At 52.3% G+C, this 27,905-nt stretch overlaps 1 protein-coding gene across 3 annotated transcripts in view; it reads right to left on the reverse strand.

Annotated features, from left to right (window-relative positions):
• The window catches only part of NF2 (NF2, moesin-ezrin-radixin like (MERLIN) tumor suppressor), a 49,960-nt gene extending 27,054 nt beyond the window's left edge, over positions 1-22,906 (reverse strand). For all 3 annotated transcript variants that reach the window (XM_084867515.1, XM_084867517.1, XM_084867516.1), the window contains exons 1-4: positions 22,289-22,906; positions 5,650-5,775; positions 4,215-4,337; positions 3,204-3,287 (exon numbers count right to left, since the gene is read on the reverse strand). In XM_084867515.1, the coding sequence (XP_084723641.1) occupies positions 3,204-3,287; positions 4,215-4,337; positions 5,650-5,775; positions 22,289-22,402 (447 nt within the window). In that variant the 5' untranslated portion in view covers positions 22,403-22,906. The remainder of the gene's footprint in view (positions 1-3,203; positions 3,288-4,214; positions 4,338-5,649; positions 5,776-22,288) is intronic.
• Positions 22,907-27,905: the final 4,999 nt, after the last annotated feature.

Consider the following 27,905-nt stretch of genomic DNA (forward strand, 5'->3'; position numbering starts at 1 on the left):
AAGAAACAAAAGGAGAAGAAAACCCTTAGGTTGTGGCAGCTGGCGGAGATAAAGAGAGTCGGGGCGGCACAGGTAGAGCCGGCTGTCCTCCGCCTTTTATGTCCAAAAGCATCGCATCCCGAGACGGTAGCTAGGGACCGAGCTTGGGGTTTCAAGGCTCTGTGCCCAGCTTTATACGCATCATTAGTATTCTTGGGTTGAAAAAAAACAAAATAAAACTCCTGAAGTTATGGAAACTTCAGGCCGCACAAAACCTGGATCCACCCCTGATTATAAGCCAACTGAGTTTAAATTCAAGACAGGAGTTCGCCATGCATGGGGTTCTGGGAGTCAGTGCCCACGTGAAGCAGATACTGAATGTCCTTCCGGAGGTTAGATGCTCTCCCCTGCCTGTCTGCACGGGAGATCAGACAAAACGCTCCGAACGGGATCTCACAAAACATAAAAGATTTCATCAATGCACGTATCGCATAGATAATCAGATCCCTACCGCACGCACCTCCGGCACCAGATCACAGATGGATGGAAGCCTTAAACCATCAGTGAAAAGCATCAAAATACCAGGACGAAAAGTAGACGGACATGCGTATAATAATGGTGGGTAAAGCCATTCTAAAAAGTCACTCAAGACAGCAAGAGATTGACAGTCTGACACGTTAAAAAAAAAAAAAAGATAGAAGGTTAATACCCATCGTAAACGGAGCTCCTATAAATCACCGAGGAAGAGATAAGCCGTAGAGGGGGAAAACGGGCAGATCCTAAGCACCAGCCTCGCAGAGGAAAGTAAATCTGTGAAAAGACGCTCAGCCCCAACCGGTCAGCAAGGAAATGAAAACTCTGAAAAATCCATATTTTTTTTTTTCCTGTCACATCAGCAGACGGGGAAAAGACTGACAGCATGAGGATGTGGAGGACAGGTATTCTCACACACCGTTCTTAGAAGTCACGCTGGAGGGTAATGTGGCCACACCTATTTTTTTTAATTGAGATAAAATTTATACGCACAGGATCCACAGGTTGAGAACCGCTAGCAGGGTCGCCTAAGACCATCGGAAAACACAGATATTTACATGACGGTTCATGACAGCAGCACAGTTACAGTTGTGAAGTAGCAACGAAAATCATGTTATGGTTGGGGGTCACCACAACATGAGGAACCGTATGAAAGGGCCTCGGCATTAGAAAGGCTGAGAACCACTGCTTCACATGTCTCTTACATACACCCAACTTCTCAATTGCTTTATTTGTGAGATTCCCGAGAATTTACACCAGAAAGAAAAACAAACAAACAAACAAACAAAAAAACCACACAGAACATCCCCCTCCATATGAGCCACATATGTGCTCTGTGAATCACTTTCATCTCTAAATGAGGAGGGCTTTCCTAGTGAAATCTGTTTAAGCAAACATCTGCGGGCTCCAAGTCCCCTCCCCCCACAAACACACACACACAAACACACACAAACACACACACACACACACACACACACATACACACACACGGCCTTTGAATGTGTGGCCCAAAACCCACGCACAGAAAAGGCAGCCTCTGAGATGGAAGCCCTGTAAGGAGAGAGGGGGTGCCGGGGAGCATGGGGGCCTCGCTCAGCTGGGGAGAGAGCGTGCTAAACAGGAACTCCGTTCCGGGCCAGGAAGTGCTCGGATTAATGAGGGCGACAATGACTGCTTCATCGCCATCAGGGTGATGCTGATGGAAAGGGCACATTTTCCTGTTATTAATATTCTTAATCAAAGCATAAAAGGAAGCATATGTCCTCGTTGAATCGAGGCCCATTTTCTGTGGGCCTTTTTTTTCTTTCTTTTCTTTCCCCCAATGACTCATTTATCTGGGCAGCGGAATAGGGGGCGGCACAAAATGTAATCCCAGGGCCATGAATTCTGCCGTTAGCTTTACCCCAAGATTGCCCGGATGACCTTGGGCACACGGCTCAGTCTGTACTGCGACAGAATCAACACCCACTGGTTTGGGGCGTGAGCACCCTGCCACCGCCAGCCCAGGCGTCAGAGGACTCCGAGTCACCCAATGACTCCCGGGCTCGTCGGTCTGACTAGCAGGTACAGACTCCTTTCTCCTCCAAGCGACAGGCTAACAGGGTACCTCCTGACTCTGACCTGACATCGCATGAAGCTACAGCAGGAAAAGCAGGCTAAGAAGTGAAGATGGTTTTATTCGTTTTGGTAACGCTGCAGGGATGTGGCGTTAGGGGACAGACACCTCCAACTGCAAAGGAAAATACTAGCAGAAGATGATACAAAAATCACAACAGTCATCAAGATACCCTAATTCTGCCGTAACCAGTGTGGCTCAGTGGATAGAGCGTCAGCCTGCGGACTGAAGGGTCCCATGTCCGATTCTGGTCAAGGGCATGTACCTTGGTTGTGGGCACATCCGCAGTAATGGGTGTGCAGGAGGCAACTGATCGATGTTTCTCTCTCATCATTGATGTCTGTCTGTCTCTCTCTCTCTCTCTCTCTCTCTTTCTCTCTCTCTCTCCCCCTCTCCCTTCATCTTTAAAATCAACAAAAACATATTTTAAAATAAAGAAAGAGAAAAAAAAGAGAGAAAAAGGAGAGGTTGGTTCAGTAAGTGTAAGCAACCATGCGTGCACAATGAGATCACAAAGAAAAGTTATCAAGCTACACACTTACTTGTACACACACACACACTCACACACACTCACACACTTACTTGTACACACACACTCACACTCACACACTTACTTGTACACACATACACACACACACACTTACTTGTACACACACACACACTTACTTGTACACACACACACACACACACTTACTTGTACACACATACACACACACACTTACTTGTACACACACACACTTACTTGTATACACATACACACACACACACTTACTTGTACACACACACACACACTTACTTGTACACACACACTCACACTCACACACTTACTTGTACACACAAACACACTTACTTGTACACACATACACACACACACACACACACACACACACACTTACTTGTATACACACATACTTGTGAGCTCATACAGAAGTGAGACTTGGTTCCCCCCCACACCCTCCCCCCAGCTGCGGAGAGCCTCCTGAAGTCTAGAAAACCCCAAGAAGCAGGCGACTGGTGCGACCCCGCGCGCGACACTTCCTGCCCCGCCAAACGAGTCCCTCCGCTGGGAGCCCACCTTGGCCTGGACGGCGTAGGAAGCCAGCAGCACAGAGGCCTCGGGCGGGCAGTAGATCTTCTCATCCAAGATCTGCTTCTTCACCTGAAGGCGACAGGGGACATGGCCGTGAGCCGCGCAGCTGGTCACGGCGGACGAGGGCCGCCTGCCAATGCCGCGGACAGAGGGTACGATTTTTATTTTATTTTATTTTATTGCTGCAGACAGGGGGGAGCTCAGGTGGAGAAGTCACTGGTGAGACGGCCATGCCTGAACACCCCTCATCGCTCCTGCTCACGATCAAGTGCTGAGGAGGAGAGACCGTCTTCATGGTGACAACCGAGATGAACCGAGCTTGGCTCAGTGGACAGAGCATCGGCCTGAGGACGGCCCAAAGGGCCCCAACTTCGGTTCCGGTCAAGGGCATGGACCTTGGTGGTCAGCACTAATTTGGTACTAACGTTTTACTTGGTTAAAAAATACCTTGGTTGCAGGCACATCCTCAGTAGGGGGTGTGCAGGAGGCAGCTGATCGATGTTTCTCATCGATGTTTCTAGCTCTCTATCCCTCTCCCTTCCTCTCTGTAAAAAAAAATCAATAAAATATATTTAATTTTTAAAAAACCTCCTCCTATCCTAAAGGTGTGGTCCATTTCAGAACCGAAAGGACCGGCTTTCTGGGGGCGGGACCTTGTCACCACGTGAGGCCTCGGGGTCAGCTCTGGAATGCTGTGGACAGTCTTCTTCCCGCAGGCCCATTACGGCCTCTGCCACCCGCCCAAGGAGCGTCCCCGGAGCCCGAGGAGCATCCCGGAGCCCGAGGGGCGTCCCGGAGCCCGAGGGGCGTCCCGGAGCCCGAGGGGCGTCCCGGAGCCCGAGGGGCGTCCCCGGAGCCCGAGGAGCATCCCAGAGCCCGAGGGGCGTCCCGGAGCCCGGGGAGCGTCCCGGAGCCCGGGGGGCGTCCCGGAGCCCGAGGGGCGTCCACGGAGCCTGAGGAGCATCCCGGAGCGAGGGGGAGCACGGACCACCGCACCTGCAGGAAGAACAGATGCTGCGTGATCTCCTGCACCAGCTCCTCCTCGGCGTTCTCGGGGTAGAACTTGGCCAGGAAGTGAAAGGTGACCGGCTCCTCCTTGGAGACATCGTGATCCAGCACCTGCAGACCGCAGAGCGGAAGACAACCCGGCGACGTTGGCGTCTCTCCCCAGCCCGCCACGGTACCCCCACCGGAGACCCTCTCACAGGAGCGTACAGATATTTCCCCCTCTAAACTCATCACGTGTCCAGCCGGTGTGGCTCAGTGGTTGAGTATCACCCTATGAACCAGGAGGTCCCGGTTCGATTCCCAGGCAGGGGCACATGCCCAGGATGTGGGCTCAATCCCTAGTGGGGGGAGTGCAGGGGGCAGCCGATCCATGACTCTCTTCTCATCATGGATGTTTCTATCTCTCTCTCTTTCTCTCCCTTCCTCTCCGAAATCAATAAACATGTATTTTTAAAAAGTAATAAATTCATCACATTTCCCAGAGGTTGTGATTCACAAGAAGTATGACTTCCAATGGCCTTTCTGAGCCAAGCTAATGAATGTGTGCCCACGGGGTGAGGAGAGATTAAGGCACACGTGTCCTCCAGGCCACAGAGGTCTCGGGTCCTGGGCTGCTGCCCTTTCTGGCAGGCGGAATGTTTTCTCTAATTTTTCTGAAAGTAGTGGGATAGTTCTCTATTCCCTTTTCTTGCTGCCAACAGCCCCCACCATTTAGGTCCGTGTTGGAATGGAGCTTAGGGCGATGAACTACATCTCCGTCACATCGGCTGAACACCAGCGAAGCAGGAGACGTGACACTGTCCCCCGTGGCGACCCTGTGTTTCCAGGAACCTCAGAGACGCCCCACGAGAGCACTTAGGCGCAGGCAGTAAGCCGCACGCCTTTCATCTTCCCGCAGCCCCATCCGCCCCCCGAAAAGCCTGCGCCATCTGCTCTCCAGAACAGTTTCCCTCCGGGCCCTACGCGCGCCACGTGACGGGCTCCCAGTCCCCGTTAACGTGGGTCACAGTGGACTTCCCGACGCCCCCAGAGGGGGGCGTGCAGGAGGCAGCCAATCAGTGATTCTCATCATGGACGTTTCTCTCTCTCTCTCCCTGTCCTTTCCTCACTGAAATCAATAAAAAATAATTTAAAAAACAAAAAATAGAAAATAAAATAAAAAGAAACCTCATAAAGCACACGAACCCCAAGGAAACCTTTCAAAGACATATATTCTAAGTAACGTGATGTCACTTTTATTCACAAAGCCTGACTAGCGGCTCCATGAGGGGTCAGCCGGGGGCGGCAGCAGTGTGACGGCAGTGGGTGCCACGTGCCCAGGAGAGCCCGGGGAGGGGGGGAAAGCCCCCTCTCTGCCCTGGACCCCCCAGCCCCTTGGTGAGCAGACAACGGCCCCTCGGGCTTCACCCACGCCCAGCCCGACCTTCTTGTCGGTTTTGAGCCAGGCCACGGTGTCCTTGATGGTGTACTGCAGCCCGAAGAACCAGGTCTCCCGCAGCCCCAGTGTCCGGCACACCAGGTCAAACAGGTCCTTCCCCTTCCACTTCATCTGCAAACCACGAGGAGAAAGAAAAAAAAAAACATGTTATGAGCCAGCGTTCCTCACAGCAGCTGAGATCTGGAAACAGCCCAGTGCCCCTCAGCAGATGAGTGGATAGAAAAAATGTAAAGGCTGGTCTGACCAGAACTTTTTTTTTTAAAGCGACCTAGGAAAAGACGCTGTAACCACAGTCATAAATCCTGGAGAAAAACAACGTGAGAGACCAGTCAGTCCACTCCGATCGCGAGGGGGAACGGAGGCCAAAGGGGCGGCCGCTTGCCCGCACGGAGCAATGTCAGACTCTCAGCGTCTGAACCGGGGACGAACAGAGACCGACGAGGACCTGAGCGACGGCGGCTGACCCGGGCCTCACAGCAGCCGTCCAGTCTCGCAGCTGGAAAATCAAGCTCCCCGTCTTCGTGGGGAAAGAAAACGCCCGGCGGTTTAGTAAATGTTGCCACCTGGTGGCTTTCGAGCTAAATCACCCAGCTTGTTCCCAAACTGCCCGTGGGCGGCCACGGCTCCCCCCTCCCCAAAGGGCCCCAGGTCCCAGGTGGGCATTCACAGGTTCCCCAGGCACAGTCATGAGTGTGTGAGACACATCACATCACAGGGGGCAGAGTGAGAATGATCTCGGGACTCAGTGACAGCGTCGCCGGACGCCAGAAGAACAAGACCACTTGACTGCAGACCCAGCTCTCCGTCCGCCCTCTTTAGACATCTCCACCCAGGCCCGGCCGGTGTGGCTCAGTGGTTGAGCGTCGAACTATGAACCAGGAAGCCCAAGGTTTGGTTCCCCGTCAGGAAACCTGCCCAGGCTGTGTGGGCTTGACCCCCAATGTGTGGCAAGCAGGAGGCAGCCAATCGATGATTCTCTCTCATCATGGATGTTTCTCTCTCCCTCTTTCTTCCTCTCTAAAATAAAATAATAATAATAATAATAATAAGTAAATAAGTAAAAAAGAAATCTCTCCCCAGTTCCTGGCACTCTAACGGTGCATAAGGAAAAGGAAGGAGGGAATAATTAGGGTTTAGATGACTTGGTATAAAAGCAAAGAGGAAAAAGGTAAGACAGGCCTCTGATAGCCGATTGGCTTTGGCTAACCCTGCATTACAGAGGACTTCTCACTGAGGCTTCTATTTTTAATATCTGTGAATGGACAGCGTGTTCTCCGAGGCCGTCCCCCTCCCCGGCCCGCAGGCCAATGGCAGAGCCCAGTGGCAGCCCGGCTGGAAGGACTCCAAACCGCAGCAGACAAGTGGCTGGCTGCGTCCGGCCGCTGTCCTTGGCCGGGCCGTGTCTCCCATCCGTCCTTCCCGCTCTGCCCTTGGCCCCTCCCCGTGACTCCAGCGAGGCCCCCGAGACCCGGCAGAGGCTGCCGTCTTCGGAAATCATTTCGCAGGGAATAAAACCAAACGACAATTTTTTTAAAAAATGACCCCTCTCCCCCTTGGCAGGGCTTCACACCGCTCCGCTCGCCGGCACAGCGCGTCCCTGTCTGACAACAGGACAAAGGGCTTTTCAACGCTCGGCAGGTTTCAGTTCCTCCAGGCAGACGGCACCGGAGAAATGTTATTTTGGAAAACCAGAAGCTTCGGGACGCTGAGCATTCTCTTGTCTCTATTTTAAGCCGGTACACAGTATATAAATTATAAATGACTACCTTGCTACAAGATAATAGAACAATAAAAATAAAAAAAACCCCAGGCATTAGCTTGGAGAAGTTAAACACCCAAGGGCCAAGATCAAAGTAATTCCAGATCCTCCCTAACGCACAGCCGCGGCCAGGCCGGGATACGGCGCGGTCGGCATGGCACCACAGCACCACGGCATGGCACAGACAGGCTGCAGACGGGATGCCTGGGCATCTGAAGGAAGCTGCACAGGGAATGGATGACGAGGGAATGTCCTGATTTGGGAGTTTAAGTTCTCAAGCGTAATACCGCATTAATGCAGTTTTCTTGTATTCCTTCCTATTTCTTTGCTTTCAAAATGCAAGACTATCCCTGCTGAACGCAGAGCCCATGTCTTTGTTCCCAAGGAGAAACGGGGGGAAAGTTCTCATACTGATTCAAAATGCCCTGCTTGGATTTTTAACTTACGGCCCTGGCTGGTCCATCTCAGTGGATAGGGCGTCGGCCTGCAGACTGAAGGGTGGCAGGTTCGATTCCGGTCAAGGGCATGTACCTTGCTTGCACACGATGTGCAGTTTGGGGTGTGCAGGAGGCAGCTGATGGATGTTTCTCTCTCATGGATGTTTCTAACTCTCTATCCCTCTCCCTTCCTCTCTGTAAAAAAATCAATAAAATATATTTTAAAAAATCAATAAAATATATATTAAAAAAAAGAAAAAAGTAGAACCCCGAGTGAGGAGGACTGAGCAAGCCTCCTGTGTCTTGTGGGGGAGGGCATGTTGGAGAGTGCATCCTCGGGTAGGTAGACATGTTGGTGGTTAGCACTAACCGAAAGGAAAAAATTTTAATCACTGAACGATCGAGCCAGATCTAACCAGAGCGAAGACTTTGATCAAATGCATTTAGGTCGCTTTTACTGGGTTTCCTCAGGCACCGTCACTTATCTTGTCTAAAAATTTAATTGCTCTCTGTTCCCCTTGAAACCTGCTGCTTCTGCCGTGTCCTCTCTCTCCTTTAAAGGAACCCCCGGTGCTCGGGCTAGACACACGGGCATCCTTGATCCTCCCTCCCTCTCTCGGTCCCGCTGGCATCGGGTACCTTCTCTCCCGCCCACCACCTCCGTGCAGACAGGAGCTGGCCTCCTTCCGTCCTGCCTGATCCCAGGCTCCTTTCCTCCAACTCAGTCTCCACCCTGTTGTCAGAGCACATTCCAGAATCTGATCTGATCCCCTCACTCCTCCGCCCAAAAGTCTTCAAAGACCCCAGGGCGAGCCCCAACCACACCGCACCCCATTCCCACCGCGCCCCCTCCTGCCTTCAGGCTGTCTGTTTTTACCAGATGGCTTGCAGTTCCCTGGAGGTATTCTGATTTTTAAAAATATATACATTTTTTAAAAATTGATTTCAGAGAGGAAGGGAGAGGAAAAGAGACCCAGAAACACCTGGGGATCGAGCCTGCCACCCGGGCAAGTGCCAAACAGGTGAGGGTGGGTTCTACTTCTTTAGAAACAAGCACCACGTTTCTCAGCAGCTCCGGCTGGTTCTCGGACGCCTGCCCGGGGAGGTCTTGGGCTGTCAATGGGGCCTCCTTGGTGGCAGCCAACTGCCCGGGATGGGACCGAGCTCAGAGTCTGACAGTGACCCCTGCACCGCGCTGATGCTGTGATGTGATCGGACCGTCTAAACGTTTCCCTAGATTGTAGGCACCTCAGAACAGAGCACCATCTGCCCCATCTCTACCCCCTTCGGTGTGACTGCTTCCTCCTAGGACCCTCCCAGAGATACAGAAAGCAGTCACAGCCTTAGATAAGATAGATGTCTAACCCTCAGGACTTCCTTCTTCCCGGGAGCCAGGCTAAAAGGGCAGGGGGTGGCTTTTACTGAGCTTTCCACCGGGATAACCAGCAGATGATCTGAGCGGCCCGATCTGAGCACTAAGGGCATTAACACAATGAAAAGGCCTGCGGCAGAGACCTGCCCGTGGTAAATACTCCATAGAGGGCAGCGACTCCCCCATTCCAGCCCGGCTGGCCGCCGCCGCCACTCCTTCCATCCTCTAGGGGCTCCGCGAAGAGCCTCCCGGTCCTAATCCGCTCGGTGGATGATGGATGACAGACCAGAAGGGGCACCATCAATTCTCATTGAAGTCACATGCCATCACTCATTTGACAAACATTTAGTGAGCAGCCGCTCCGGCCCGTCATTGTGCTCAGCACAGGAGATAAATGATGAGTCCGGGGCGAGACACCGTCCCTGTTCACGATGACAGGGAGACAGGTAAATGGATAAGGCAAATGCAGCCTGGCAAATGCTAACGGGACGGAGTGCCATGGGAACACAGCCCGGACGGGTGGGGGCGAGGGGGGGCTGCTTCTTCCTGAGTCTGAGCTGGGTCTTGAAAGCCAAGTGGGGTAGGCCGAAACCGGTGTGGCTCAGTGGATAGAGCGTCGGCTTGGGGACTGAAGGGACCCGGGTTCGATTCCGGTCAAGGGCATGTACCTTGGTTGCGGGCACATCCCCAGTAGGGGGTGTGCAAGAGGCGGCTGATCGATGTTCCTCTCTCATCGATGTTTCTAACTCTCTATCCCTCTCTCCTCCTCTCTGTAAAAAATCAATAAAATATTAAAAAAGAAAGAAAAGGAAAAAAGCCAAGTGGGGTAGCTGGTCTGCCCCTGGTGAAGGGGCCAAGAAAGGGGGGGGGCACTCACACCAGCTGGAGGGACCCGCATGCCTGCCACTTGGGCCCAAGCTGCTGCAAATGAAGGGATGCTCTCTGCACTCTCCCGGTGTCTGGCAGGCCGCGTAACTGCCCTCGCTGCAGTGGTCGCTCAGCGCAGCGCTGAGACGCAGCTCCGGCCCAGGGCGCGTGACGGCCGCGCCACGGCGGGTCGGGAGCCACGGCGGCCGGGAGCCACGGCGGCCGGGAGCCACGGCGGGTCAGGAGCCATGGCGGCCGGGAGCCACGGCGGGTCAGGAGCCACGGCGGGTCAGGAGCCACGGCGGCCGGCCACTGGTTCTGAGCGGGCACGCGTCCCCTCCCAACGCCTGCCGGGTCTCCGAGAAGCCACGGCCAGGGGGCTGAGTCTCATGTTTATTTTTTTTAAATTAAAATATTTCCTTTTCTTGCCGGGCCGGCGTGGCTCAGGATCGGGCATCGATCTGTGAACCAGGAGGTCACGGTTCGAATCCCGGTCAGGGCCCAGGCCCGGGTTGTGGGCTCCATCCTCCATGTGGGGCGCGCAGGAGGCAGCGATCGACGATTCTCTCTCATCGTGGATGTTTCTCTCTCTCTCTCCCGCTCCCTTCCTCTCTGACATCCATAAAAACATATTTTAGAAAATAAAACAGTTCCTCTTCTGACACTGGTCGCACAATGAGCCTCTCGGGCGCCGCACGCAGACCCACCCGACGGCCACTGTGTCTGCCATGGGGCTTGTCATCCTTCCTGAGCGGACTGCCCCAAACAGAACAGCTCCTGGTTCTGATGAAACGTCCCGTTAAACCCGGATGTGCCCATGTCTCTCCACCTGGCCCGAGGGTTCAGACGGCTCCGCACGCACCAGCACAGCGGCTCCTGGCCTCCCCTCAGCCTCTGCGGGGGGAGCTGAGCCGCAGATGCTCACTTACAGACAGGAAAAGAGAGGTGGAGGGAGCGAGGTGATCTGCAGGAGAAAGGCAGAAGGAGCGCAGGTCTGGACTGCCCCGCCTCAAGGTGCCCTTCACGCGGAGGGCTAACGGCTAACGGCGGGGCCGGGGGGCGGTGCTCCGTGCTCCGTGGCTGTGCTCTCGTTACGTTAACCGTCTGCAGTGCTGTTTCACAGAGAGAGACTTGTGCCTGCGCCGAAGATAGATGTGGACGAACTTTATAAACAGGACTAAGTGCTGTCAGCTTGTTATTTTTTCTAGGGGCTGAATTTATGGGCTTTATCCGGAGTGAAGTGCTTGTGATTTATCAGCCCAGAATGTTTTAAGCAAACAGCGCTGAGCACTTATCCTCCCGGCGGGGACGTAGCCGGATGCAGCACTTACCTGCTGCAGGAAGCAACCGGCACCCACGGCCCCCAGGGCTGAGTGGGGGCTGCTGACTGTGAATAACACCCAGGACGGCCAGCTTACAACTGGCCGGTTTGTTGTTGTTTGCGTGTTTGTTTTTTTTCAATATATTTTATTGATTTTTTTTTTTTTTTTTTACAGAGAGAAAGGGAGAGGGATAGAGAGTTAGAAACATCGATCAGCTGCCTCTTGTACACTCCCTACCGGGGATGTGCCAGCAACCAAGGTACATGCCGTTGACCGGATCAAACCTGGGACCCTTCAGTCCACAGGCCATGGCTCTATCCACTGAGCAAAACCGGTGAGGGCAATTAGCCGGTGTAGACTACCATTTGCCCGGGCTGGTGCGGCTCAGGTGGGTTGGAGCACAGTCCCATGCACCAAAGGGTCGCAGGTTCAATTCCCAATCAGGGCACATACCCAGGTTGTTTCCCTCACATTAATGTTTCTCTCTCTCTCTTTCTCTCTGAAATTAATTTTTAAAAAAAATTTTTTTTTTTAAAGAAAACTCCTTTAAAAAAGTGTGTCCAACAGTTAGCTCCCTTACAGATAGAGCAACAGAAGGAACGGTGCCTCCCCAGGGTCCGGACATGGAGCACCTGCTGACCGTCATTCCAGAGACGGAAAACCAAGGAGGGCTGCGATTCCTCCTCAGCATTTACCCCTGACATTCAAGGTCGTGGCCGGCCCACAAGAACTGATTTACTCTAAGGAAACTTTGAGAACCGAAGATGCTAACGTGCCAGATCCAAGATCCAAATACAACTTTTATTTGTCCGTTTTGAAAAAAGAAACAAAACAAACAGATGCCAATTACCTCGAGATCCTAGACAAACACAATCTAGAGTTATTACAAATGATTTTGCTCTACAGTCAGTGAATAATGAGTCCCACTAAAATATTATTTCATCAAAGAAGATAAAAAAGCGCTGCAATGCAGGTAATAAAACCAGCACTCCCCAAGCCAGATACACAGAAGCAGGTTCTTATGGCTGATGAGCTCACACTACAGATCGATCGATCGATCTGTTTCCTATGGGAGTGAAAGGGGACACCACCCCCAATCAGCCATTATTTCTCAACACGAGGGGGAAGGGGACCCTCCAAGTAGAAACAGGATTTTTAGGGTAAAAAAAAAAAAAGAAATTCATTTCTCTGGTGTAGCAATCACAGCGCCCTATGTCACTCATCTAAATCTGAGCAAAATCTCATAAACCTAGAGCCTCCTCTTTAAAAAATAAATAAATAAATAAATAAATCCCATCTCCACTCTCTTGTCCTGTCGATTTCTGTCATAATCAACCATAGCAAGTAATTTTCCTGCCCCAGTCCTCCAATGGTCTCCGTGAGGATGCAAAATCTATTTAAATGGTGGGTTTCAAGACCTTCCACCTTGAAACTACTTCCTCCCTCTTTCTAACCGGCGCCCCGGCCTGGTTACAGCCCAGCCTGCGCCCTCCCCGCGCCAGCAGCAGGAGGCGCTTCCATCATCTGTAACCAGGCCTTCCTGAGATCCATTACCTCAGCGCCGCCCCCGGCCACAAGCACCAGGCACGTGAGTGGGGATGGACAGGAAAACAGGTGTCTGCCTCCCGCCCTCCCACCCCCAGGGGTTATGTCTGCAGCTCCTGACATGCTTCCTGCTGAGAAAGAGAGGGGGTACGCCGAAGCCGGTTTGGCTCAGTGGATAGAGCGCCGACCTGCGGACTGAAGGGTCCTGGGTTCGATTCCGGTCAAGGGCATGTACCTTGGTTGCGTGCACATCCCCAGTAGGGGGTGTGCAAGAGGCAGCTGATCGATGTTTCTCTCTCATTGATGTTTCTAGCTTTCTATCCCTCTCCCTTCCTCTCTGTAAAAACTTAAATATATTTTTTTTAAAAAGAGGGGGGGGCCGAGACCGGTTTGGCTCAATGGATAGAGCGTCGGCTTGGGGACTGAAAGGTCCCGGGTTCGATTCCGGTCAAGGGCATGTACCTTGGTTGCGGGCATATCCCCAGTAGGGGGTGTGCAAGAGGCAGCTGGTCGATGACTGTCTCTCATCGATGTTTCTAGCTCTCTATCTCTCTCCTTTCCTCTCTGTACAAAATCAATAAAATATACTTTAAAAAAAAAAAAAAAAAAAGAGGGGGGGTACGGCAGCCGCAGTGAACCCAAGAGAGAGGAGATGTGCATTCTGAGCTCACTCCCACTGCCACACACAAGCCTGCACTCCTGGGGAAGCCACACAGCTCAGCCAGCCTCAGTGTCCCCGCCTGTCAATCTCTCCTGCTCCCTGCAATGCCCGGGTTTTCTGATGCCACGAAAGAAGATGAGGCCTGGTAGTGGAAGCATCGTCCTGTACACCCAAAGGTGGCAGGTCTGATCCCAATTAGGGCACATACCTGGGGTGCGGGTTTGAGCCCCAGTCAGTGTGCATATGGGAGGCAATCAGTCAGGGTGTTTCTCTCATATATCGCTCTGTTTCTCTCTCTCTGTGTCTCTCCTCCCTCCCTCTCTCTACACATATCCCTGGGTGAGGATTTAAAAAGATGAAGCACTTCAAAAGCGGCTTGACAGATGACAAAGCAAAAACGAACAATACGATGATGGCGCCATAAAAGCAGCAATCGGCCCAAAGCCAAGAAGACAATTTCCGTCCTCGGAATGGAGCTCCCGACGGGAGGGCAATCGCGGCCTCGTCAAACGGCTATAAAACAGCCTGGCCCGCGGCGCCGGGAGAGCCACTTGACCTCCGTGGTCTCCGCGGCCACGGGCGGCCACGGTCGTCACGTGGTCTGTCAGGATGAACACCGTCGGCGCCCGGAGCCCGGATGGCATTGGATGCACCGTGCAGTACCTTTGTTGTTGCTGTAATGATTTCTTTTAATCCTGGGTCACCCCATTCGATAGCTCGAAATCATTTTCAGGGGCGTAAATGACACTGAACATTCCATTGGCCTGTGCATTCTCCATTTTCTCCCTTTTCTCCGAATAATCAGGAGCCCACTCATGATAATGAACTCTCTAATGTAGCAAAAATGATAATTACAATGCTGCTGAAAAAGAAAAGTGTTTGAGCACCAAGGATGCTCTAGCTACTCAGCATTTATCAATGATTGCACCGCTTGAAATACTGAGGATCAAAATTCTGCAGAGCTCCGAATAGGAAATAGGAAATTCAATGCAGACATGCCAAGCTAAATGACACATACCTCATCCCGAGGCAAGATGAGCAGGCTATGAAATATAACCATGGTTAAGTATTAGCTCACTAATTTACCCTGCCTGCCCGGCACCAGCATTGGACTTTGTCCTTATAAAAGTGCATTCCTCCAGCCCTCGCTGGTCTGGCCCAGTGGGTAGAACATCAGCCTGAAGACTGAAGGGTCCTGGGTTTGAATCCAGTCAAGGGCATGTGCCCGGGGTTTCGGGCTCGATCCCCAGCAGGGGGCGTGCAGGAGGCAGCTGATCAATGATTCTCTCTCTCATCACTCATGTTTCTCTCTCTCTCTCTCTCTCCCTGTCCCGTCCTCTCTGAAATCAATAAAAATATATATATATATTTTTTAAATATATTTTATTGATTTTTTACAGAGAGGAAGGGAGAGAGATAGAGAGCTAGAAACGTCGATGAGAGAGTAACATCGACCAGCTGCCTCTTGCACACCCCCTACCGGGGATGTGCCCGCAACCAAGGTACATGCCCTTGACCGGAATCGAACCCAGGACCTTTCAGTCTGCAGACCGACGCTCTACCACTGAGCCAAACCGGTTTCGGCAATAAAAATATATTTTTAAAAATAAATAAGAGTGTATTCCTTAAAAAAAAAAAAAAGTTCCCAGAACCACAGACAGGAACACAAATCCTTTCATGCCAATCAGCTCCTGCGAACCCAGGCCTTGGCCCGAAGAGAAATTTTAAAAGCATTCTGTCTCTGTCCCTAGCTTGACCTCTGACTCAGTTTCATGTCATTCATGATAAGGACACTGGCTTGAACACTGGCAGGTGTGCGTACGAGTGGGCAGGACTGGTAAGATTTTCTCCCGATGGAGGAGGATCGCTGTGGGCTGAAGACTTTTTAAACACGTTCGTGGGAGTGGCTGAATCTCAAATCCACAGGAGGAGGGCACCGGATAAATACCGTATTTTCCAGCGTATAAGACGACCGGGCGTATAAGACGACCCCCTAATTTTACAGTTAAAACATAGGTTTAGGCCTATATTCGCTGTATAAGACTACCCCCCACTACTGAGGCAACACCAGTTCTTTTTTTAATAGACCGCCTCTCTGACTCTGGCCAATCTGAGCAGGCTTTTTTTCGTTTCAAAGGTCGTCTTATACGCCGGAAAATACGGTACCCTGTTTGGTGAAGGTAGAACCACAGGCCAGGGCAGGTGAGTTTAGGAACGACTAGGGCCTTGATGTTCTCTCTGGAAGTCAGATGACCACAGTGACTGAAACCGGAGACAGACAGGCATGGGCAGGACGCGCGGGAAAGCAGGCCGTGGCGGAACTCACCCGCAGAAAGGCCTTGAGAGCTTGCCAAACCCAAATCTGCCGAAGAAGTGAAAAGGAGCCGGAAGACGCAAAGGGCCCGAAGCCTTGGAGAAATGATGTGCTCTGACCCCACCTAGCGGTGCGGAGCCATTCCTACACTGGGACAAGCACCTCCAGTGGCTGCAGATTTGATTAAAGATTTCCCCCCTGAGTCAGCACTAATTTGGTACTAACGTTTTACTTGGTTAAAAAATACCTTGGTTGCGGGCACATCCTCAGTAGGGGGTGTGCAGGAGGCAGCTGATGGATGTTTCTCTCTCATCGATGTTTCTAGCTCTCTAGCCCTCTTCCTTCCTATGTAAAAAATATCAATAAATATATATATATATTTTAAAATGTCACATCTTACTGAAAATACCAGCTGTCCTTTCTGCTTTCCTCTCCATGTCCAGTGTGTGTCGGCGGTTAAACCGATGCTGACCCTCTCGGGCCTGTGAAAACCTTTGGGCTCTGTCCCAGCACCAGGCTTTATTTCTCAACCCGAGATAGCATCAGAATCCCGCACAACTCAATTGGGAGAAATTTTTCATATTTGGCTCCTCTTCCCGGGGGATTGAGTTATTAGAGTAAAATTCCAGCCTCGATAAGGGAGAGCAGAACCGTTTAGCCTCCTGGCAAATTACTTCCAGCGCCCACTCTCTCAAAATGACAAATATCAGGTCTTTCGAGTGGAAAAATCCTCCAAAAGCGTTGAGCCAATTGTGCAATGCAGCAAGCAGTGCAAGGAAGAGAGTTCCCCTCACCCCCTCCATCTCTGCAGCAAAAAATTTTTCAACTTATTAACATAAGGTGACATGATTCGTATGTCAATTACCACTGGTTCTGAAGTTGACTCCCTATTAAAAAAAAAAAAAAAGCCACCTACTTTTGACCTCGATAAAGCCAAGAACCATCTCTCTTCTTCTTTTTTCTTTTTTTTCTCCTCCCAAATGCATTAGCACTTTGCCCGGGGAATGTATAACATAATAATAGGGCAGGAGAGTAAGACGGATGGCTTCTCAGAAGCGGAGTTCACTCAGTCACCGTAGATCACACGGCCGCTGCTTCCAGCGGGACATCTGCGCATCATTTAAACCAGGTAAATGTTCACTGCAAATTTGAGGTTCAATGAGATGCAACCGCTTGACAAATCACCTGAGCCTCCTAGGCCTGCGGTCGGCAAACCGCGGCTCGCGAGCCACACGCGGCTCTTGGGCCCCTTGAGCGTGGCTCTTCCACAAAACACCATGGCCTGGGCGAGTCTTATGTTGAAGAAGTGGCGTTAGGAGAAATTTAAAAAATTCGGCTCTCCAAAAAAATTTCAGCCCTAGCCAGCTTGGCTCCATGGATAGAGCGTCGGCCTTCAGACTGAAGAGTCCCAGGTTCAATGCCGGCCAAGGGCACATGCCCGGGTTGCGGGCTCGGGTCTCTCATCATGGATGTTTCTATCTCTCTCTCTCCCTCTCCCTTCCTCTCTGAAATCAATAAAAGAATATATATATTTTTTTAAAAACAAGAAATGTCAATCGTTGTGCTGCTGATATTTGGCTCCGTTGACTAATGAGCTTGCTGACCACTGTCCTAGGCCAATGACAGTCCCTCTCTTTCCGCCCAGCTCTCCGCAGCCCGCCATCCTCATGGCAGCCTTGTGGGGGCAGTGATACTCGGCCCATTTTACTGATGTGGAAGCTGAGGCCCAGGGAGCTGACGTGCCTGACCCAGGTTTAGGCAGTTTAGCTGGAACTCAATGAAGCCTGGTCTGCCTTGTTTCAGAGCCCACCCACCTTCTCGGCTGCAGCATCACCTGAGAGTCAGTTAGAAATGCAGATCCACACGTCTTACCGAGATCCTCAGGTCCCCAATATGCACTTTAAGGCTTGACAGACTATATACTTTATTGTGGTGTGTTTTTTTTTTATTATTGTATTGATTTTTACAGAGAGGAAAGAAGAAGGATAGTTAGAAGCATCAATGAGAGAGAAACATTGATCAGCTGCCTCCTGCACACCCCCAACTGGGAATGTATCCACAACCAAGGTACATGACCTTGACCGGAATCGTACCTGGGACCCTTCAGTCCGCAGGCCGACGCTCTATCCACTGAGCCACACCGGTTAGGGCCAGACTACATACTATAACATTCTGCCTCTCTGAGTAGCCATACTATGATCCCTTTTCACAGACCCCAATGTGGTGGTGGGATTTTTGCTTCTATAGTCATGATACTGGTCTCTCCTTTTCTTGTGCTGTCTCTGTCTGGTTTTGGTATCAGGGTAATGCCGGCCTCATAAAATGAGCTAAAAAGTGGCCCTTTCTCTTTTTTTTTTGAGGGGGGAGGATCATTTGTGAAAATTTGGCATTAATTTTCCTTATTTAATATTTCTTTATTGATTTCAGAGAGAGAGGGAGAGGGAGAGAGAGATAGAAACATCAATGATGAGAGAGAATCATTAATCGGCTGCCTCCTGCACGCCCCCTACTGGGGATCCAGCCCGCAATCTGGGCATGTGCCCTTGGCCGGAATCGAGCCTGGGACCCTTCAGTCCACAGACCGACGCTCTATCCACTGAGCCAAACTGGCTAGGGCGGCATTTATTTTCATGAAAGGTTTGACAGAACTCAGTAGTGAAGCTCTTCAGTCCTCTGGAGAGACCCTTAGCATTTCTATTACTGAGTCACACTCTTCCCTGTAGGTCTATTCAGATGGTCTCTTCTGGAGCCAATGCTGGTACAGTTGGTGTCTTTAGGAATTTGTCCATTTCATTTAAGTTGCATAACTATTTGGTATAGAACTGCCATTTTTCTTTTGCATAAAGTGAATATTTTCTAATGAAGCATTTAAATTTCTTTAATAAATTTTTTGCACCATATATTTGTAAAGATTTTTTTTAGTGGTTACCCTAGGGTTTAACCCAGTGGTCGGCAATCTCATTAGTCGACAGAGCCAAATATCAACACTACAATGATTGAAATTTTTTTTGAGAGCCAAAACCGACTTCTGCGCATGGGCCACGAAGTTTCAATTGCACTCTACGTGCGCGCAGGCCGGTGCTCTATCCACTGAGCAACCGGTTTCGGCTTTATCTTATGCAATCCATAAATACCCTACCAACTGCCTTTTACCGAGACCTCTCCTGTTCTTGAGCGCCCTGAGGCATAAACTTCTCCATTGCAAATGAAGTCACTACCTTGGGAAGAGATTAGAAGGGTGTTACCGAAGATAAAAATAAAAAAGAACTTGAAATCATGTGTTCCCAAAGATATATGTGTCCCTGTGTTCATTGCAACATTATTTACGGTGGCCAAGACATGGAAACAACCAAAGTGCCCTCCCGTAGAGAACTGGATAAAGAAGATGCATTACATATACGCATCGGAATGCTACTCGGCCATAGAAAGGATGAAAGAGCGCCATTGCAACAACATTAAGCTAAGTGAATTAAGTCAGAAAAAGCTAAGAGCTATATGATTTCATCATATGTGGGCTATAAAACTGAAACGTGTGAACACAAACAGCATGTAGTGAATGCCAGAGGGAAGGGGTGGGCGAGAAGGGAGTCCTAATATATGGAGACTAGAGAAGACTTGACTTTGGGTGGTGGGCACACAGTGCAATATACAGATTTTGTAACACAGAAACCCACACCTGAAACCATTCATGCTGACCAATATCACCCCAATACATTTAATAAATAAATTTTTAAAAAAGAAGCTCAGGCCTTAGCGGTTTGGCTCAGTGGATAGAGTGTCGGCCTAAAGACCAAAGGGTCCTGGGTTCGATTCCCAGTCAAGGGCTTGTACCTCGGTTGCAAGCTCCTCCCCGGACCGGGACCTGGTTGGGGCACGTGCAGGAGGAGGTAACCAATCGATGTGTTTCTCTCACATTGATATTTCTCTCTATCTTTCCCTCTCTTCCACTCTCTCTAGGAAAAAAAAAAAAAGGAAAAAAAAAGCTAAGGATTTTAAAGCTGGCTTCTGCCTCCGGGCAAAATCTCTGAGCCCTTGGTGGAAGTGGGGATGGGGACATACCAGCTTGGGGCCTTCTCAGTTTAGCTCTCCGGACGGAAGCACCATCTCATAAGCTGTGTGGGGCAAGAATAAACGGGCCCAGTATTCTCAGGGGGCCACACCCAGGGCACAGCCCCTCTTCCATAAGTAGGCGCGGGTGAAAGAAGCCCCATTTCCCACTCCACTTCCTGCGTCTCAGCAACAAGTAGCCTTGGGCAGGATAAGCCACTGAAGTCCTGCTCCTCCCGGGAAGAGAGCCTCCGGACTCGGCGCCGAGAGGGAGCCTGCGTCCTGAGGGTTAGCAGTAGACTCTCTCTCTACCTGGCTGAGCTGGGAGCAGGCAGGGTGGCAGAGGTCTTGGATCAAATGCTCACCTCCCTTATGGAATGTTTACGTATTTTTAAAATATATATTTTTATTGATTTCAGAGAGGAAGAGAGAGATAGAAACAACAATGAGGAGAGAGAATCACTGATCGGCTGCCTCGGGCTAGCCCCACATTTAGGGATGTGTCCTGACCAGGAATCGAACCGTGACCTCCAGGTTCATAGGTCGATGCTCAACCACTTGAGCCACGCCAGCTGGCTGTTGATGTAATATATATATATAATATTTTATTGATTTTTTTACAGTGAGGAAGGGAGAGTGATAGAGAGTTAGAAACATCAATGAGAGGGAACATCCATCAGCTGCCTCCTGCACACCCCCTACTGGGGATGTGCCCAGCAACCAAGATACATGCCCTTGACAGGAATCGAACCTAGGACCCTTCAGTCCACAGCCGACGCTATATCTACTGAGCCACACCGGTTAGGGCATGATGTATATTTTTAATAGGCATTTCTTCACTCGATGCAGGCCCCTATCATTCCTAGAGGATTTAAAGTGTTTGTTTTTTTTTAAATAATGTTGACCAGTTTTACAGAGAATCAGGTCAGTGGAGCGCCTCCTGCTGAAAGTTAGTGTTTGGGCTACCAGGGCCCAGCTGAAGAGCTGAGACGGTACGGCCTTCGGAGCTGAAAATATCCATTATGCGGGCCTTTCCTGGAAAAGTTTCCACGCCCTGACGTGGGTCACCGCTGCCCATGACGCTGGTCCACAGACCACACTTGGAGTAGCAAGGGCTTCAGTTACTTGAGAGACAGCAAGTACCGTGGCGGCTAAGCGCTTGCTTCAAGAAAGAAATGTATTGCCGAAACCGGTTTGGCTCAGCGGATAGAGCATCGGTCTGTGGACTGAAAGGTCCCAGGTTCGATTCCGGTCAAAGGCATGTACCTTGGTTGGGGGCACATCCCCAGTGCGGGGTGTGCAGGAGGCAGCTGGTCGATGTTTCTCTCTCATCGACATTTCTAGCTCTCTATCCCTCTCCCTTCCTCTCTGTGGAAAATCAATAAAATTAAGAAAAGAAAGAAAGAAATGGCCGGGACCGGTCTGGCTCAGTGGATAGAGCGTCGGCTTGGGGACTGAAAGGTCCCGGGTTCGATTCCGGTCAAGGGCATGTACCTTGGTTGCGGGCATATCCCCAGTAGGGGGTGTGCAAGAGGCAGCTGATCAATGACTCTCTCTCATTGATGTTTCTAACTCTCTCTCCCCCTTCCTCTCTGTATAAAATCAATAAAATAAAAAAAGAAAGAAAGAAAGAAAGAAAGAAAGAAAGAAAGAAAGAAAGAAAGCAAGAAAGAAAGAAAGAAAGAAAGAAATGTATGAAAGCCTGCCTCTTCGAAAGAATTCAACAAATAACTTATCATCATGCAAACTGTCTAGGAAATTTAAGTATAAGACTCTTCCCTCAAAGAGTTTTTTTTTTCTTTTTCCCCCAGAAATTTTAAGTTTTGGAAAAGGGAAACAAGCATAGACTCCCCGATAAGACAGAGATGTCTTTTAACGCCCGGGGTACACAGATGACCTAACGAAGGGAAAACTCTCTAGAGCTTGAGCTGAAGCCCTCATGGAACCCTAGAACCTGCCGCCGCCCATGCTCCCGGCCTCCGGCAGTAACAATGAATGAAAACTTTCAGGAAGTGCTTTCCCAGCCCCGGTGCCCTCTTGGAAAAGACACCAAAGTATCCTTGACACGAGGATTTGGGCCTAGAGGGCTCCCTTCCGGTTCTGGCCCATCTCTATCGGCGCCCAGAAATGATATAAACAGAACCCCTCAAGTTTCCACCTCGGCCTGACACCCGGGCCGGGGCGCCCCGATCGGTGATCGGCGCCGCCCTAGAGGGGCCCCGAGGAGGAGCAGGGATTGCGGCCAGGCTCCCACCTCGCCGCGCCCAGCCCGTCGGGGCTGCCCGGGGGCCCCCGCTCACCTCGCAATTGAACTCCATCTCGGCGTCCATGGTGACGATCCGCACGGTGAACGTCTTGGGCTGCTTCCTCTTGAGCGAGCTGAAGCTCATGCGGGAAGCGATGGCCCCGGCCATGGCGCGGGGCTCCCAGGCCCGGGACCCTCGCGCCCCAAGGCCCGCGCTCTGGGACGGTTAGCCCCCCTGGAGCAGCCGCACAGGCCTCAGGGCCACCATGGTGGCAGGCCGGCCGGCCCGGGAACTGTCTAGGCGGCGGCGCGGGCCCCCAGCAGCCAGCATGGGCCGCGAGGACCCTGCCCTGGGAGCCGAAAAGGGGAGTCGTGGGGCGGGCCCTCCCTGGCGGCCCGTAAAGGAGGGATCGCGAGCCGGGACCGACGGGGTGGAACCGGCCCGGCTTTCCGGGACTCGGGGTATGAGGGACGCTGAGGTCACCAGGACCCGGCCCCCTAGACGGCGGCGGCGACGCCGATCCCGATCCCGCGCGCCTCTCCGCGGCCGATGGAGATCTCCGGGTGCGCGCGCACGTGCGCGCGTGGCTGTCACCGTCCTCGGGCCGCGCGCGCGCGCGCCCGCAGGAAGCGTCCCCTCCCCGAAGCCCCGTGCCTGCTCCCCGCCCCGCCCTCAGGCCCAAGTTCCCGACGCACCACGCAACCTAACAAGGGGGATGGGCCGCCGCTCGGACGCAGCGATTGGTGCAAGGCTCCGAGGGAGGCAGGACTTTTCCTCTCCGTCCCGCCTCTCTCGAACGACTCCACCAATTGGAAGTTCCGCTCTCACGGGGAGGGCCTGAGCTCGGCGTTGATTGGTTGTCGCGTCGGTCGCTCCGAAAGCTTTTGTTAGGAGCGCTAGCAAGACTGATTGAGGCGGCGGGTCCCGACCCGCCTTTCCGGGGAGACCACGTAGAGGCCGGCCGGCCCCGGGGCGCGCGCGCGAGGAGCCTCCCAGGTCCTGGCGCGTCCGGGGCCCCGAGGGGGACGCCCCGCCCGGGGGCTCGTGTGTCGGACACTCTCTCCCCCAGGTCCCTCCGCTTCTCTTTAGGAGAACGAAGTAAGTACGGACAGGAGCGGGGTGTGGCTGTCACTGCCTCGTGGGGTCGTTGAGGAATGTGAGCGAGTTAGTTACAAAGTGGTAATTCTGTGAACTGGCTGGCACTGACGAGGTTGAATCCGATGCGACAGCTGTTTTTGTTGGTGCAAAAAACGGTCCAAATCAAAGCATTTCGCGCACTTGGCGCTCTACGATTTCTGTTTTGGAACCATATACGTGTATTATTTGTTTTTTTTTCAAGGGTTGTGACGGGATGTGTATGAACTGGGAAGGGGGGCATAACTTTCTGGGTTTTTTATTGTTGTTAATCCTCACTGGAAGGTATTTTTTTCATTGGTTTTTAGAGAGAGTGAAGGGGAAGAGATAGAAACAACAATAAGGGAGAGAGAGAGAGAGAGAGACATCAATTGGTTGCCTCCCAGATGAGCTTGCAACCCAGGTACCTGCGACCTTGACCGGAATCCAACCCAGGACCCTTCAGTTCCAAGGTCGACGCTCTATCCACTGAGCCAAACATGCTAGGACATAACTCTCTGTTTTTAAGGAATAAATCCTACTTTAAGTAACTCGTAAGGGTTGAATAGAGACCATTCCCTGTGTTTTCACTGAGCCGTAAGCACCTCATCCATACTAACCATCGCCTCTTCTCTTCAGAGGAGGGAGCAGGCTCAGCATATGACAGCTCTAGCTGGCTGTCATCGTCCAGGCAGGGGCAGGCGAAGCCGGGACTAGAACCCAGGTCTGCGCCCCATAGAGCCCGCCGGTGTGACCACTGCACCGCCCTGCCTCTCTGGTCGTGGCTGCCAAGCTGCTCCCGCTGTAGCCCCAGGAACCACGAGCTACATCCCTGGAGCATCCAGCAGACACGGCTGCTAACACTCTGCTAATAGCACACACCCAGCTCTGCCCCCCAGGCCCTTGCCAGGCCAGGGGCACCAGCCAGGTACCAGCATCATTTGCCGGCACACCGGAGAGGCTGCTGTTGGGAAACTCTCTGTTCTGTCTAGTGCTGGCACATTCTCCCCTCCAGAGGGGCTGTTCGGGGGAAATGGGCCAGGCATGGGAATGTCTTCATTTTCTTTTTTAAAGATTTTTTAAAAATGTATTTTTATTGACTCCAGAGAAGGAGAGGGAGAGAGAGAAAGAAACATCAATGATAAGAGAGAGCCCTGGCCGGTGTGGCTCAGTGGATAGAGCATCAGCCTGCACACTGACGGGTCCTGGGTTCGATTCCTGTCCAGGGCACATGCCTGGGTTGCAGGCTTGATCCCCAGTAGGGGGCGTGCAGGAGGCAGCCAATCACTGATTCTCTCTCATCATTGAGGTTTCTCTCTCTCTCTCTCCCTCTCCCTTCTTCTCTGCAATCAGTTTTTAAGAAAAGAAAAGAAATGTATCGTCACACAGCCCTGAAAGCTAGAAGCCTAAGATCAAGGTGTCACCAGGACCCGGCTCCTGTCAGGGTCCATCCTTCATTGCCTTTTCCGGCTTCTGGGATCCCCGGAGGGTCGCCGGCTGCGGCAGCATCGCTTCCACCCTCACACGGTCTGTGTGTCCTCCCGTGGTCTCCCCTCTGTGCACGCCTGTCTATCTTTGTGTCCTGGTTTCCCTTTTTATAAGGAGGCAGCTGGTCAACGATTCTTTATCATTGATGTTTCTATCTCTCTCCCTTCCTCTCTAAAATAAATTTTAAAAATATTTTAAAGTGTGCCAGTGCTGTTACCGGTTAGTGAATTAAAGGGGTTGGAGGAGCTCTGAGCCAGGAAGTGGAGGCAGGGACTCGATATTTCACAGGACACAATTCAACGCTCAGCACTCCCCTCGCAGGAGGCGGCTTCAGGAGCCGTATTTATGCCAGGACCGCATAAAAAGCCCCATGTCTCAGGAAGATGCCTTCGGTACACTTCCCATGATTCAAACCTTTGTACCCCAGAACCTCTTTCACCCCGCGGGAATGCCCGTAAAGGAAGTGATCAAAATGCGTTCGCACCGCTCATCAATCTGCAACCGTCCTCCACGTGTTTTGCTTTTGCTGCTGCTCTGTGTCTTTGCCGCGTCCTCTCTGCCCCCCAGCACGCTCCTGGGTTACAGCATCACCTGTGGCGGAGGCAGTTCAGTCTTCATGGTGTTCCGTCGGGTCCACTAGCCACTCCAGAGACATCCATCCATTTGGTGCGGGAGTGTATTTCCCAGTACTGGCATCCCTGCCTTGCGAATGCGTGGATAGTGTCACTATATCTGTGTAAAGTGGTTTATAATGACAGTGAATTCATTATTCAGCAAAACGACAGCTGAATAGCCACACACACACACACAACACAGTTGCTAGAATCCAGCGTGTACTTAACAGCTTGGTGATTTGCTCCCTAATGTCGCAATGTGGTCATCTGTTTCCCCGGCTTCCGTGGCGCCACCTTGTGGCAATAGCTTGAACACAGTCGATAATTCATTCCATCCCTGGACGCTTTGACATTGCCCCATCCCTAATGTGTTCCAATGTTTCCTTTTTTATTTTTCCCCCTCCTGACGTTTGTATGACTTCCGATGTCACCGTGAAGGAGCACTCTGTTGATGGTTTTATGTGACACCGTGTCTAAGTCTCGTCATTCGTAAGCGCCTGGGATGCATAACCACAGGCAGGACGCATACCACAAAGCTGTCTTGCCCCTGTCCCTCCTGTTTGGGGTCCCTCCAGTTCGGGGTCCCGCAGGAGCCGGGCAAGGCAATTCTGAGCGCAGCTGAGCCCGAGCCTAAGAGCCCATCCGTCAGGAGCCGGTGCCAGGGCCAGAGCTGGGTCATTTGTCTCTTGGCTGCTCCGCAGCCCAGTCCGCCGTGATCTGTCTGTCCTGGAGAACAGGTAACGGCAGGGCCTCCCATATTTCACACTCAGGAAGCGGCCTCTCCTCTCCGCCCGGCGCGGCCCATCTGTCTTTGTCCCCGGCGCCGCTCACTTCGTTTCACAAATTGGGCCACAGGCCTTGGCCTTGACGGATGGAGGCAGATTGCAGGAGGGCAGCTTGCTTGGGGGAGGAAGAGAGGGAGCGGGGATGGGTCAGGTCTCCGCAGGGAGGGGCGGGATGGGCAGGGGCAGGGGAAAGAGGGTCATGGACCCGGTGGTGGGCAGGAAGGGGCCTCGGAGAGGAAGGGGAGGGCGAGCTCCTAGCGCAGGACACAATGGTGCCGAGGAGGCCTGCTCCTTGAAAACTGCTGGAAGAGTCCAGTCCTGATAATTGGGCGGCCCTGGCCGGTGTGGCTCAGCGGATAGAGTGTCGGCCTGCAGACTGAAGGGTCCCAAGTTTGATTGTGGACAAGGGCACATGCCCGGGATTGTGGGCTTGATCCCCAGTGGGGATGTGCCCGCAACCAACGTACATGCCCCTGACCGGAATCGAACCTGGGACCTTTCAGTCCGCAGACCGACGCTCTACCACTGAGCCAAACCGGTTTCGGCTATTTTGTTGATTTCTTACAGAGAGGAAGGGAGAAGGATAGAGAGTCAGAAACATGGATGAGAGAGAAACATCGATCAGCTGCCTCCTAGGAAGCCGGGCCCACGGCTCCGGTCAGACCCGCACAGCCCAGGCACGCACCTTGACCGCGACATTGCAGGAGACCCAGAGCCGGAACCAGCCTGGCGAACCCATCGCTCCTGAATCCCTGGCCCGTCGGGAACCCTGTGGTTTAATAAATGTTTATTGTTTCAAGCTGCTCCGATGGGGGGCGATCGGTTTCGCCGTAATTGGAAATGGCCCCTTTCCTCATTCGTGGAATCGCTGCCCAGCATCTCTCTGGTTCGCTGCCCAGAATGCATGGTCCGTGGGGCAGGAACCCGTTCCGACCAGCTGCTCGGTTAGCTGGCGCTGCGAGGCAGGGGGAATGGAGTAGCTAAGCAGAGGAAAGATCCTGGGGCCCTAAGGTTTGGCTCAGTGGATGGAGCGTCGGCCTGCGGACTCAAGGGTCCCAGGTTCTTTTCCGGTCAAGGGCAGGTACCTTGGTTAGGGCACGTTCCCAGGTGGGGGTGTGCAGGAAGCAGCTGATTGCTGTTTCTCTCTCATCGCTATTTCTAACTCTCCCCCTCTCCCCTCTCCCTTCCTCTCTGTAAAAAAAAAAAAAATCAATAAAATATATTTTTTTAAAAAAAGATTCTGGGATGGAAGAGGGGGTGTCCTGAGGAGCGGGAAAGGGCCACAATTAGGATGACCGAACCTCCCGGTTTCCCCTGGACGGGGGTGGGGGCTGGGGGGTGAGGGCAGTCCTGAGGGGGGACATTCAGTGATGGAACAGAGAGTTAGATAGACTGGAAGGGGCTGACCCTGTAGCTGGGGTAGTGGTGAAGCTCTCCGAGCTGCATTCCAGGTGAGCGTTGGGGAGGGACGCCCGTTTCCCACACCCCTGTGGGTCGGGGGTGCGAGCGTGCCCCGCCTGACTTGGGGGAAGATGGGAAAACCCCCTTGGGAAATGCCTACACCAGCATGAGGGGGCTGCAGACCGGCCCTCCCCCCTCCTCCCCTGCAGAGGCAGCCAGAAACACCGAGAACGTGCTGCGGACTCTCCATGGAGACGAGGAGGACCAGTG

The sequence above is a fragment of the Pipistrellus hanaki genome, assembly GCF_964339955.1.
Source record: "Pipistrellus hanaki genome assembly, chromosome: 19".
Lineage (NCBI taxonomy): Eukaryota > Metazoa > Chordata > Mammalia > Chiroptera > Vespertilionidae > Pipistrellus > Pipistrellus hanaki.